This window comes from Colobus angolensis, unplaced genomic scaffold (genome assembly GCF_000951035.1).
Source record: "Colobus angolensis palliatus isolate OR3802 unplaced genomic scaffold, Cang.pa_1.0 Scaffold283, whole genome shotgun sequence".
NCBI classification, from domain to species: Eukaryota; Metazoa; Chordata; class Mammalia; order Primates; family Cercopithecidae; genus Colobus; species Colobus angolensis.
Window position 1 is genome coordinate 310,999 of NW_012116077.1, and position 12,407 is coordinate 323,405.

Sequence of the window (12,407 nt, forward strand, 5' to 3'; positions counted from 1 at the left end):
AATACTGATTCTCTTGGCACACTAGTTGTTTTAGCCTAAAGTTCCTCTTTGTAAGCCAGTTATTAAAAGTTGTGATGCAGCCAGGGTGAAGTGGTACACATCTGTAGTCCCAGCTACCCAGAAGGCTGAGGTGAGAGGATCGCTAGAGCCCAAGAAGTGAAGGCTGCAGTGAACTGTGATTATACCACTGCACTGCAGCCTGGGCCACAGAGCGAGACTCATCTCTTTTAAAAAAAGAATGTTGTGAGGCCAGGCATGGTGGCTCACGCCTGTAATCCCAGCACTTTGGGAGGCTGAGGTGGACGGATCACCTGAGGTCGGGAGTTCGAGACCAGCCTGACCAACATGGAGAAACCCCGTCTCTACTAAAAGAATACAAAATTAGTGGTGACGCATGCCTGTAATCCCAGCTACTCGGGAGGCTGAAGCAGGAGAATCACTTGAACCCGGGAGGTGGAGGTTGCAGTGAGCTGGGCGAGCCATTGCACTGCAGCCAACTCCATCTCAAAAAAGAAAAGAATGTTGTGGCTGGGCGCAGTGGCTCACGTCTGTAAACCCAGCTTTTTGGGAGGCTGAGGCGGGTGGATCACAAGGTCAGGAGATGGAGACCATCCTGGCTAACACAGTGAAACCCTGTCTCTACTAAAAATACAAAAAAAAAAATAGCCGGGCATGGTGGCAGCCGCCTGTAGTCCCAGCTACTCGGGAGGCTGAAGCAGGAGAATGGCATGAACCCAGGAGGCAGAGCTTGCAGTGAGTGGAGATTGTGCCACTGCACTCCAGCCTGGGTGACAGAGCAAGACTCCGTGTCTGGAAAAAAAGAAAAGAAAAGAAAATGTTGTGATAAAAGGTGATGCTCACCTCTCCCACACCCTTTTACAGTTTACAGATTGTATTTCCAAGGTTTTTGGACTGAGAGCCCTTATATTTTCATCTTTGCTCTTTAACACTCGATACCCATTCATCCTCCTTGTTAGCTCCCCTTCAGTGGACACATGGGTAGTCAGGGTGCAGGTCTCAGAACTGTCCTTCAGGTTCCAGGTGATCAACCAAGGGCCTTGTCTGTAGTGTCAACTCATTGCTGCCCCTTCCTAGTAATTCCCGTAATTTAGCTCTCCATTTCATAGTCTTTCCTTGGGTGTATTAAAAGTGACCATGGTGGCCGGGCGCGGTGGCTCAAGCCTGTAATCCCAGCACTTTGGGAGGCCGAGACGGGTGGATCACGAGGTCAGGAGATCGAGACCATCCTGGCCAACACGGTGAAACCCCATCTCTACTAAAAAATACAAAAAACTAGCCGGGCGAAGTGGCGGGCGCCTGTAGTCCCAGCTACACGGGAGGCTGAGGCAGGAGAATGGCGTGAACCCGGGAGGCGGAGCTTGCAGTGAGCTGAGATCCGGCCACTGCACTCCAGCCTGGGCGACAGAGCGAGACTCCGTCTCAAAAAAAAAAAAAAAAAAAGTGACCATGGTACACTCAGCACGGATGAAATGAGTGTTTAGAAACATTAGTCTTTTGTAATGCCCTGTAGTCTCTCTGTATGTTATATGTCACATTTTGTAATTAACAGCTTGCTGGTGAAAAGGACCCCACGAAGTGTTGGATATAAGCCAGACTGTAAGTGAATTACTTTTTTTGTCAATCATTTAACCATCTTTAACCTAAAAGAGTTTTATGTGAAATGGCTTATAATTGCTTAGAGAATATTTGTAGAGAGGCACATTTGCCAGTATTAGATTTAAAAGTGGTGTTTTCTTTATCTAAATGATGAATTATGTTTCTTTTTAGTTGTTGGATTTGAAATTCCAGACAAGTTTGTTGTAGGATATGCCCTTGACTATAATGAATACTTCAGGGATTTGAATGTAAGTAATTGCTTCTTTTTCTCACTCATTTTTCAAAACCCACATAAAAATTTAGGAAAGAGAATTGTTTTCTCCTTCCAGCACCTCATAACAGACTGATGGTTCCCATTAGTCACATAAAGCTGTAGTCTAGTACCGACGTCCTTAGAACTGGAATCTGGCCAGGCTAGGGTGACACTTCTTGTTGGCTGAAATAGTTGAACAGCTTTAATATACAATAACTGTTGCATTATTATTTCAGATGATAAATGTGGTCATAAGTAAGAAATAAATGATCGAGTTTAGTCTTTTAATTCACTGTCCTTTGGATACCTGCCTCTTACTCTGGAGGCAGGAGTCCCATGGATGTGTTCATGAACATGGTTGAGGAAGATTTAGGAAGACTGCAACAGCACACTACCTAAAGGAGATTTTTTACTCCATCTTTTTTTGCCACTTACCCTGACCTCCCACTTCGATATGCTTAAAATTCCCTACTTGATTTTTCTTTCAAAACTACATATTGAGGCTGGTTGCGGTGGCTCACACCTGTAATCCTAGCACTTTGGTAGGCCAAGGCGGGCGAATCACCTGAGGTCAGGAGTTTGAAGCCACCCTGGCAAACATGGTGAAACCCCGCCTTTACTAAAAATATAAAAATTAGCTGGGTGTAGTGGTGCGTGCCTGCAATCCCAGCTACCTGGGAGACTGAGGCAGGAGAATCACTGGAAACTGGGAGGCGGAGGCTACAATGAGCCAAGATCACACCACTGCACTCCAGCCTGGGTGACAGAGCAAGACTGTGTCTCAAAAAACCAAACAAAAACAAAAACGAAAAACTACGTGTTAAGAAACAGACTGGGCGTGGTGGCTCATGCCTATGATCCCAGCACTTTGGGCGGCTGAGGCGGGCGGATCACGAGGTCAGGAGATCAAGACCATCCTGGCTAACATGGTGAAACCCCGTCTCTACCAAAAAATACAAAAAATTACCCGGGCATGGTGGCGGGTGCCTGTAGTCTCAGCTACTCGGGAGGCTGAGGCAAGAGAATGGGGTGAACCCAGAAGGCAGAGCTTGCAGTGAGCCGAAGATCGCCCCACTGCACTCCAGCCTGGGTGACAGAGCAAGACTGTGTCTCAAAAAACCAAACAAAAACAAAAACGAAAAACTACGTGTTAAGAAACAGACTGGGCGTGGTGGCTCATGCCTATGATCACAGCACTTTGGGCGGCTGAGGCGGGCGGATCACGAGGTCAGGAGATCAAGACCATCCTGGCTAACACGGTGAAACCCCGTCTCTACCAAAAAATACAAAAAATTACCCGGGCATGGTGGCGGGCACCTGTAGTCTCAGCTACTCGGGAGGCTGAGGCAAGAGAATGGGGTGAACCCAGAAGGCAGAGCTTGCAGTGAGCCGAGGTCATGCCACTGCACTCCAGTCTGGGCGACAGCAAGACTCCATCTCAAAAAATTAAAAAAAAAAAAAAGACAGGAAGCAAATTAATGGGATAGATTACTGCTTTGTTTTCAAAAGATACACTCCCCAAAAGTTACTGGTCTAAAATATAGTAGTACTATCTCTGTTTGTTTAGTAAGAACCCTGCCAACTAATAGTGTTCTTATATGTAAAATGCTGTTCTTGCCTTTCATTTCAGAATATACTTTTTAAATGTGAATTTCTGGATTTTTTTTATAGCATGTTTGTGTCATTAGTGAAACTGGAAAAGCAAAATACAAAGCCTAAGATGAGAGTTCAAGTTGAGTTTGGAAACATCTGGAGTCCTATTGACATCGCCAGTAAAATTATCAATGTTCTAGTTCTGTGGCCATCTGCTTAGTAGAGCTTTTTGCATGTATCTTCTAAGAATTTTATCTGTTTTGTGCTCTAGAAATGTCAGTTGCTGCATTCCTAAACTGTTTATTTGCACTATGAGCCTATAGACTATCAGTTCCCTTTGGGTGGATTGTTGTTTAACTTGTAAATGAAAAAATTCTCTTAAACCACACCACTATTGAGTGAAACATTGAACTCGTATCTGTAAGAAATAAAGAGAGGATATATTAGTTTTTTAATTGGTATTTTAATTTTTATATATGCAGGAAAGAACAGAAGTGATTGAATATTGTTAATTATACCACCATGTGTTTAGAAAAGTAAGAAGCAGTCAATTTTCACATCAAAGACAGCATCTAAGAAGTTTTGTTCTGTCCTGGAATTATTTTAGTAGTGTTTCAGTAGTGTTGACTGTATTTTCCAACTTGTTCAGATTATTACCAGTGAATCTTTGTCAGCAGTTCCTTTTAAATGCAAATCAATAAATTCCCAAAAATTTACCGCTTTATGGATTCTTCAATTTAAAAATCCTTAAAATAAGGTCTGTCTCTTTAAAAAAATAGCTATGCATAGTTATCATTTCTCTACAAATTAACCTAGTATAGTTTTCTGTTGGTTCCATTTTCCTTGTTTGTTAAGTTTTAGTAGCTAAATTGTAATCTTAATGATTATCTAGTAGAATGGGTTGGTGGAGCTACAAAAATTCCTAGCTACTTTGGAGACATTAAATTTCAGACACATGGTACACTTTATATTACATTTTACTATGCTAAAATAACACAGCTTTCTTTTGGAATTCTGTTCAGTTTTGCAGATTGTAATCTCAGCTACGTCTCAACAGATTGTTCTCAGATATGTCGTATCACCTTCTTTGTGTAGATAGTGCTTTATTGACCAAGAACAATGACAACAACACCTTTTGTTTTCTGGGAGCAGGAGAAAAGTTTTAAGCCAAAACTCTTAAATGCATATCTGCTCCATGTGAGGTATGAACTAGCAACCTTATGAGCCATCTAGCTTACACGTGTTCCTTAAAAAGTTTGCTGTAGGCTGGGCACAGTGGCTCATGCCTGTAGTCCCAGCACTTTTGGGAGCCCAGGGTGGGGGATCACTTGAGCTCAGGAGTTCAAGACCAGCCTGGGCAACATGGCAAAATGCCATCTCTACAATACAAAAAAAAAAAAAGCTGGGTATGGTAGCACACAACTGTAGTCCCAGCTACTCGGGAGGCTGAGGTGGGAGGATTGCTTGAGCTTGGGAGGTGAAGGCTGCAGTGAGCCTTGACAGTGCCACTACACTCCAGCCTGGGCGACAGAGTGAGACCCTGCCTCAAAAAAGAAGTTTGCTGTAATGCCCAGCAACAAAGTAGGAGACTCAAACTAATACTAAATAATTTTCTGTAGTCGTAGAACTTCTTAGTTTACAAAATATTTTTACTTCTGTTATCTCATTTGATCTTCATACCCATGTAAGGTTGAGGTAGATGTTACCACATGTGAGTGCAATATCCAGAACTCCTGAATCCCCTTCTTCCCCTAAAATGTCAGCCTGCTGGCTACCCTCTTGAATACTGCATCCAGCTTCCCACTGCCAAACCTCTTTACTCTTTTTTTTTCAGTTGCACTTATTACCACCTTCTAGTAAGTTGAACCATATGAAATTACCATTTTTGTAGGTAAAAAATGGCCGGTGATAGGCAGTTTGGCGTTGGATAACCTAATAACATGTTATGTAATTTACATGAATGACACAAGTGGTGGGTTGCTATGTCCTGGAGGAGTTAGCTCCAGACTCTAGCTAAATGATTTTATAACCTTGCAGCTCTCCACTAAGTGAGGAGGCAATGTTGAAAGTCCTATGTCTTATCAGAACCAGGGAGGCAGATGAGAAACTGCCTTATGGCAGCTCCCACAACATAGGGAGGTGGGTGACAAATGGCCTTGGGACAGCTTCTTCCCAAGACTGGTTATGTTACAGTGTTCCTGAGAGGATCACATGGCATTCCTCCAAGATGGGTCAGACTGCTATTGACCTTGTCTATGTGGCCTATGTGGAGATATTCATGGCAGAGCTGTTCCCTTAGAAGCATCTACTAAGTTGATCTTTTCCTTTCTTACTTACTGTCTATCTCCCTTAGTAGGCTGTCAGATCCATGAGTGCAGGACCTTGCCAGTCCTAGTCACTGCTATATCCCCAGCACCTACAAGAGTGCCTGAAAAATTGTAGTGCTCAATAAATATTTGTTGGATAAATGATGGAATGATAGGAAGTTAAAAAGCAATTAAAATACTTGAAAATTATAATGTCTGTATTACCTAGAAAGCAGCAAAACATTTTTCAGGTTAAGCAAAAAAAAAAAAAAAAAATTTAAGAATAGCTAACATGTATTGAATTCTATATGCAATGGAATGATACTAAGTGCTTTTGAATCCTTGTGATAACCCCATAAGGTAGGTTGTTTGGGTTTTTTTAATTGTCCCAACTTTACAGATGAAGAAGTGCAGGTCCAAAGAGCCACATAATTTGCCCAGGATCACACAGCTAGTAAGTAGCAGATGAGGAATTTGAACCCAGGCAGTTGTATTCCACCATCTGCCCTCTTAGTTCATTGCCACTTAACCTATAGTGGCCAGCTCTTGTGTAGAAATTAATACACTGATAACATAGAGGAAAACATTAAGCTCATTGAATGTAATAAGTCCGGATGACTTGTACATTAAACACAGCTTTTCGAGGTCACAGCTGATCTCTAAGAATGTAAACTGATTTCCTCTGGCACTAGAAAGCATTTTCAAAGACTGTTAGAGAGTTTCTCCAACATTCTCTTCAGATTTTTCTGCTGGCTTATTTTATGATCCTGTGGACAGCTTCAGACAAAATAACTTTCTGGTATGAAGGATTGTGTTTACTCTTTTTTTTTTTTTTGAGATAGTGCCTTGCTCTGCTGCTGCCCAGGCTGAGTGCAATGGCATGATCTCGGCTCACTGCAACCTCTGCCTCCCTGGGCTCAGGCCAGGTATATGCTACCACTCTCAGCTAATTTTTAATTTAATTTTTTAGAGATACAGTCCCACTCTGTTTCCCAGGCTGGTCTTGGAACTCCTGGACTCAGGCAGTCCTCCCGCCATGGCCTCCCAAAGTGCTGGGATTATAGGCATCAGCCACCATGCTCAGCTTGTTCTGCCATTTTCAAATGTGAATTTTATAGACACTTCAAACCACTTGAAAGAGTGATGATGTTTTAATGGTTTTCATTATTATTTATTTGCAACTTCAAGCATTAAACACTGCCAAATTAAGTTTCAAGTTTTCTCTTTACACAATATGGATGTACTTCATAATGGACTTCCTCATCATGATTAATGAGTGAAGTGACATTCAAACTTGGTAGCTTTTCAGTAGAACTTCCTTTCCCAACATTTTTTCTGTCCCTTTAATTATGGCAATATCTGAGAGCTCTGAACATAAGTCAAAGGTTTGATTATTTTTCATGTGGCTTCCTCTGCCTGGAACTTTTTGCCCCGCATCTTCCCGTTGCCCCCTGTGTCCTCTTGTCATGCCCCTACCCTTTTTTGAGTGTTTCTATTTTCTGGCACTGCAAGACATAACAGGCTCATCTTGTGTTTTCCCTACCCTGACCCAGAATCAGCCATTACTTCAAGGAGCCCTGGTTCCATTATTGGAGAATGCTATTAGAAACCAGGATCTGGTGCTAGGCATGCTCATTTCTATTGGAGTGTCATACATTTGTGAATTGTTTGTAGGTCCTCCCAGTGGATAGGATTAGGAAATAAAACATGCATACTAACCACACATACACACACATCTACATCTCTTTCTGTATCTGTCTGTATACATATTAAACATGAGTTGATAACTAATGTTTCTGCTCTAATCCATAGCCTTCAACCTAGCCTCCCCCTCTTCTTTTTCGCTTTTTCAACAGTGGGAAATGTAGCTCTTGTTATGTACACTTTATTCACTTATTTGTTTAACCCTAGTATCCTAAGGTAGTTCCATATGCCTGTAACAGATTGACTAACTAGAGTTCATTATTTGTGGACAGATCTTTTTGTCCAAAGCCTTACAGCAGGGCTGTCCAATCTTTTGGCTTCCCTGGGCCGCACTAGAAAAAGAAGAATTGTCTTGGGCCACACATAAAATACACTAACACTAACGGTAGCTGATAAACTAAAAAAAAAAAAAAAATCACACAAAAAATTTCATGATGTTTTAAGAAAGTTTACTAATTTGTGTTGGGCCACGTTTAAAGCCATCCCGGGCTGCAGGTTGGACAAGCTTGCCTTACAGTATCCAGTCAAAATAGTGTTTTCCAAAATTACTTATTTTCTTCTTCATCCCTTTCAGTGTGGCCATTATTTATAATGCAGTTTGGTTCATTAGTGTTTGTATTTCAAATACACCCTCAGCCTTCATATCCTAGTTTTAATGAATTATTAGGGTGAAACATAGTAAGAGTCAGAGCTATACAGAAAGGTCTACTCAGAGGTGCTTTGTTCCCTCCTATTCTGTTCCCACTACTACTTTCCACTGACCCTGTGAGCATCATATTTATTTTTAATGGCAGTTACATTTTTACCAAGTGCTTACTATCTGTAGGCAGTTGGTATGTATTGCTTCTTTTGGTGTTCACAGCAACCTCTTGAGGTAAGCACTATTATTATCCCCCCTTTTCCTTTTTTCTTTTTTCCTTTTTTTTTTTTTTTTTTTTTTTGAGACAGAGTCTCACTCTGTTGCCCAGGCTGGAGTGCAGTGGCGTGATCTCGGCTCACTGCAACCTCTACCTCCCAGGTTCAAGTGATTCTCCTGCCTCAGCCTCCCGAGTAGCTGCGAGTACAGGTACAAGCCACCACGACCTGGCTAATTTTTGTATTTCTAGTAGGGACGGGGTTTTGCTGTGTTGGCCAGGGTGGTCTCGAACTCCAGACCTCAGGTGATTCGCCCACCTCGACCTCCCAAAGTGCTGGGATTACAGGCATGAGCCACCACGCCCGGCTATTATCCCCATTTTTTAGATGAGAAAGCTGAATCCCAGAGAGCATAAGGAGCTTGTTCAGAGTGACATCTCTGATGCATAACCGGTACTCAAACCTATTTTTCTGACATCAAGGCATGTGTAAACTGTAAAGGGGCTGTTTGGCACCTACTTTCCTAAAGTTGTCAGATCCCTTCTCTGTCCGGGTCTTCTTGAAGCTTGGCACTTCTGAAGTCACCTCTCTGAAAACATTCTGGTAACTGTTAAATCCCTTGTTCTAGCTATTCATGTGTTCTGTGTGGTTAAACAAGGTTCACAATGGGCCACCTGGCCTTTGGAACTTGGGTGAAGAGGCTGCCTTCAGTTGATCCTCCCCACCCCCACTTTCAAAACATGGGTTTACATGTGTTACTTGTAAATTAGGAAACATAACCATGTTTTGAGCCTTCATAGAATAAAAATGTCTGGGGTCACACAGGTTAAAAGGAGCAACCAAATTCAGCACTCTCCTTGTTCTATTCAGTAGACAATTCTGGGACCTTCCTGTGTCTCAGATTCTGTACTAGCTGTTTCAGGACTTTGGGATAAATACAAACTATCCCTGCCCTCAGGGGGCTTAAGGTCAGGTGTACAAGTGACTCTAATGCGAGGCAAGGCTGGATTCAATGCTGGAAGAGGAGGGCATATCTAATGCTATGGGAATTCAAAGAGGAAATGATCAGAATGAGAAGGGAGAGATGAGTCATTCCAGGAGAAGCTTCAGGGAAAAGCAACATTTAAAATGAGACTTCGGAGAGTGAGGGAAATTTGGACAGATGGATATAGAGGATGCAAGGCTAGGGGAAAGGTTTTAGCCAGAAAGTCTGCTCAGGCAAATGCATGGGTAAAAAAAGAAAATCCACTTTGGGAGGACAAGGTGGGCGATCACCTGAGGTCAGGAGTTCGAGACCAGCCTGGCCAACAGGGTGAAACCCTGTCTCTACTAACAATACAAAAATTAGCTGGGTGTGGTGGTGCCTGTAATCCCAGCTACTCGGAAGGCTGAGGCAGGAGAATCACTTGAACCCAGGAGGCAGAGGTTGCAGTGAGCTGAGATCGCACGACTGCACTCCAGCCTGGGCAACAAGAGTGAAACTCCGTCTCAGGAAGGAAGGAAGGAAGGAAGGAAGGGAGAGAGGGAGGGAAATCCCAAGGCAGTGTGGTGAATGGTGATTATTCTAATTTGGTTAGGAAGGAAGGGAGGGAGGGAGGGAAGGAAGGGAAGGAGGGAAGGAAATCACAGGGCAGTGTGGCAAATGGTGATGATTCTAATTTGGTTGTGGCAGAGAGGATGTAGAAGGAAGTGATAAGAGAGAAAGCCAGACAGATGGATTGGGGTCATCTTAAGGGCCTTTGTGCCAGTTAGGATGTTCTAGACTCCAGTCAGATTGCCCAGCTCAAACTGGCTTAAACAATGAAGGGGTTTATTGGCTATGTAATTGGAAAGTCCAGAGGTAGCTCAGGCCAGATCAGTTTGATCCACTGCTCCATTATGATGTCAAAGACCCATGGGATTTCCGCCCCATGATTCTGCTGTCCATAGAGCCAACTTCATCCTACCAGTCCTTGTGGTCAGACAAGGGCTGCCAATAGTAATCTGAGTGCAGGTTTCTTTGAGAAAGTCTTTCTGTGTCAACTCTCTTAAAAGGGGTGAAAAATCTCTCAAGTCACACTGACCACAATGGGCCCATGCACCCATTTCTTACCAGTCACTGGCAGCTGGGGGTGGGATTGCCCTTTACCCAATCAGGTCCGTTTCTGGAGCTAAGATTAGACTCCTTTTCCCTTGGGACACATTGAACAGTATTAGGATTCAATGAAGAAGGAAGAAGTGGAGAATTGGTTTGGTGTTGGGTAGGCAACCAAAAATAACCTCTGTTGTCTCAAGTGCCAAGAAAGTGGTGTTTTGTGCTTGTTAAGGTAAAAATGGGGATCATGGAAAATGTTTTCAGTTTGATAGACCAAAAAATATTCCAGTGTTTCATCAAATCTAAGAGGCTATCAATTACAAGATATACCATTATTTTATGTACCACTAAGGAAGAAAAGATGCTGCCAATGAAGTTAGGATGTATTGCAGGTTGGGTTCTCTGGGAAGCAGGCTCAAAAGGAGGTGAGAATGCAGGACATTTATGGGAAAATGCCCTTGGCATCAGTACTGGAGAAGGAGAACCGAGCAGGGTTGGTGGGGCACAGGGAGAAGTTGGGATGCCATGCAGGCACAACAAAGGCCTCAGCCAACCCCACAGGGAGCTCGAGAAGCTGAGATGGCCCTTCAGTGTTGTCCTGCCTTGTGGTGAGTGAATTGGGACTTCATATCCCCATGTTGACTGGTCACCGGATATGGGCTACCTTAGGAATGGGGGCATCTCTTCAGCAGAGGTAGCTTTCTTCAAACGAGGTGATTCCAAAAAGAGTCAGCCACTCACTGAGGGCTGTCTGCTGGCAGCATTCTCAGCCACTACTCAAAGGAGACCTTTTGTCCAGGAAGGGGAACCTAGGTGGCATGACACATTGTCTATTACAACATGCTACTGATTATAAGGGGTGGGGGGCAACCCAATGTCTGAGATATTAAAATGTAAGTCTCTTAGAAGCAATGGATAATTCTATAATTATGGTTAATCAGGAAGGGGAAGGAGTGGGGAAATCGACCAAGGGCCTGAAAGAGAAAACAGCCACAACAGGCCACTAGAAAGATAGAACACTGGAGGGTGGAAAGCCCTAGAAGTTTCTTCCAGGGTGGGCTGGGCGCGGTGGCTCATACCTGTAATCCCAGCACTTTGGGAGGCCGAGGCGGGCAGATCATTTGAGGTCAGGAAGTTGGAGACCAGCCTGGCCAACATGGTGAAACCCTGTCTCTACCAAAAATATAAAAAATTAGCTGGGTGTGGTGGCATGCGCCTGTGTAATCCCAGCTACTTGGGAAGCTGAGGCAGGAGAATCACTTGAATCCAGGAGGCGGAGGTTGCAGTGAGCCAAAATCGTGCCACTGGACTCCAGCCTGGGCAACAGAGTGAGACTCTTGTCTCAAAAAAATAAAAATAAAAAAAAGTTTCTTCCAGGGTGGCTTCTGTGCCAGAGTCAGGTGCCCCAACTACCTCTAATTTATGGTCCTCCTGCACTGGGAAACAGATTTTCTACTTTTGTTTTCATGATAAATAACATTTCACCCTGATTTTAAAAGTTACGGATTTGGCTGGGCATGGTGGCTCACGCCTGTAATCCTAGCACTTTGGGAAGTCGAGGCGGGCAGATCATTTGAGGTCAGGAGTTCCAGACCAGACTAGGCAATATGGTGAAAACCCGTCACTACCAAAAAAAAAAAAAATAAAAATAAATTGCCAAGTGTGGTGGTACGCGCCAGTAGTCCTAGCTGCTCAGGAGACTGAGGTGGGGGGATTACTTGAGCCCAGGAGATCAGGGCTGCAATGAGCTGTGATTGTGCGACTGCAGTCCAGCCTGGGTGACAGAGTAAGACCCTGTCTCAATAATAATAATAATAATAGGCTGGGTGCGGTGGCTCACGCCTGTAATGCCAACATTTTGGGAGGCCGAGGCGGGCGATCAATTGAGGTCAGGAATTCAAGACCAGCCTGGCCAAAATGGTGAAACTCCGTCTCTACCAAAAATACAAAAATTAGCTGGGCATGGTGGCACATGCCTGTAATCCCAGCTACTCAGGAGGCTGAG

The 12,407-nt window shown here is 43.6% G+C and overlaps 1 protein-coding gene across 1 annotated transcript in view; it reads left to right on the top strand.

Moving 5' to 3' along the window:
• The window catches only part of HPRT1 (hypoxanthine phosphoribosyltransferase 1), a 42,382-nt gene extending 38,203 nt beyond the window's left edge, over positions 1-4,179 (top strand). Inside the window, exons 7-9 of the mRNA XM_011948725.1 lie at positions 1,571-1,617; positions 1,789-1,865; positions 3,542-4,179. Of these exons, the coding sequence (XP_011804115.1) occupies positions 1,571-1,617; positions 1,789-1,865; positions 3,542-3,589 (172 nt within the window). The 3' untranslated portion in view covers positions 3,590-4,179. The remainder of the gene's footprint in view (positions 1-1,570; positions 1,618-1,788; positions 1,866-3,541) is intronic.
• The last annotated feature ends 8,228 nt before the right edge of the window (positions 4,180-12,407 follow it).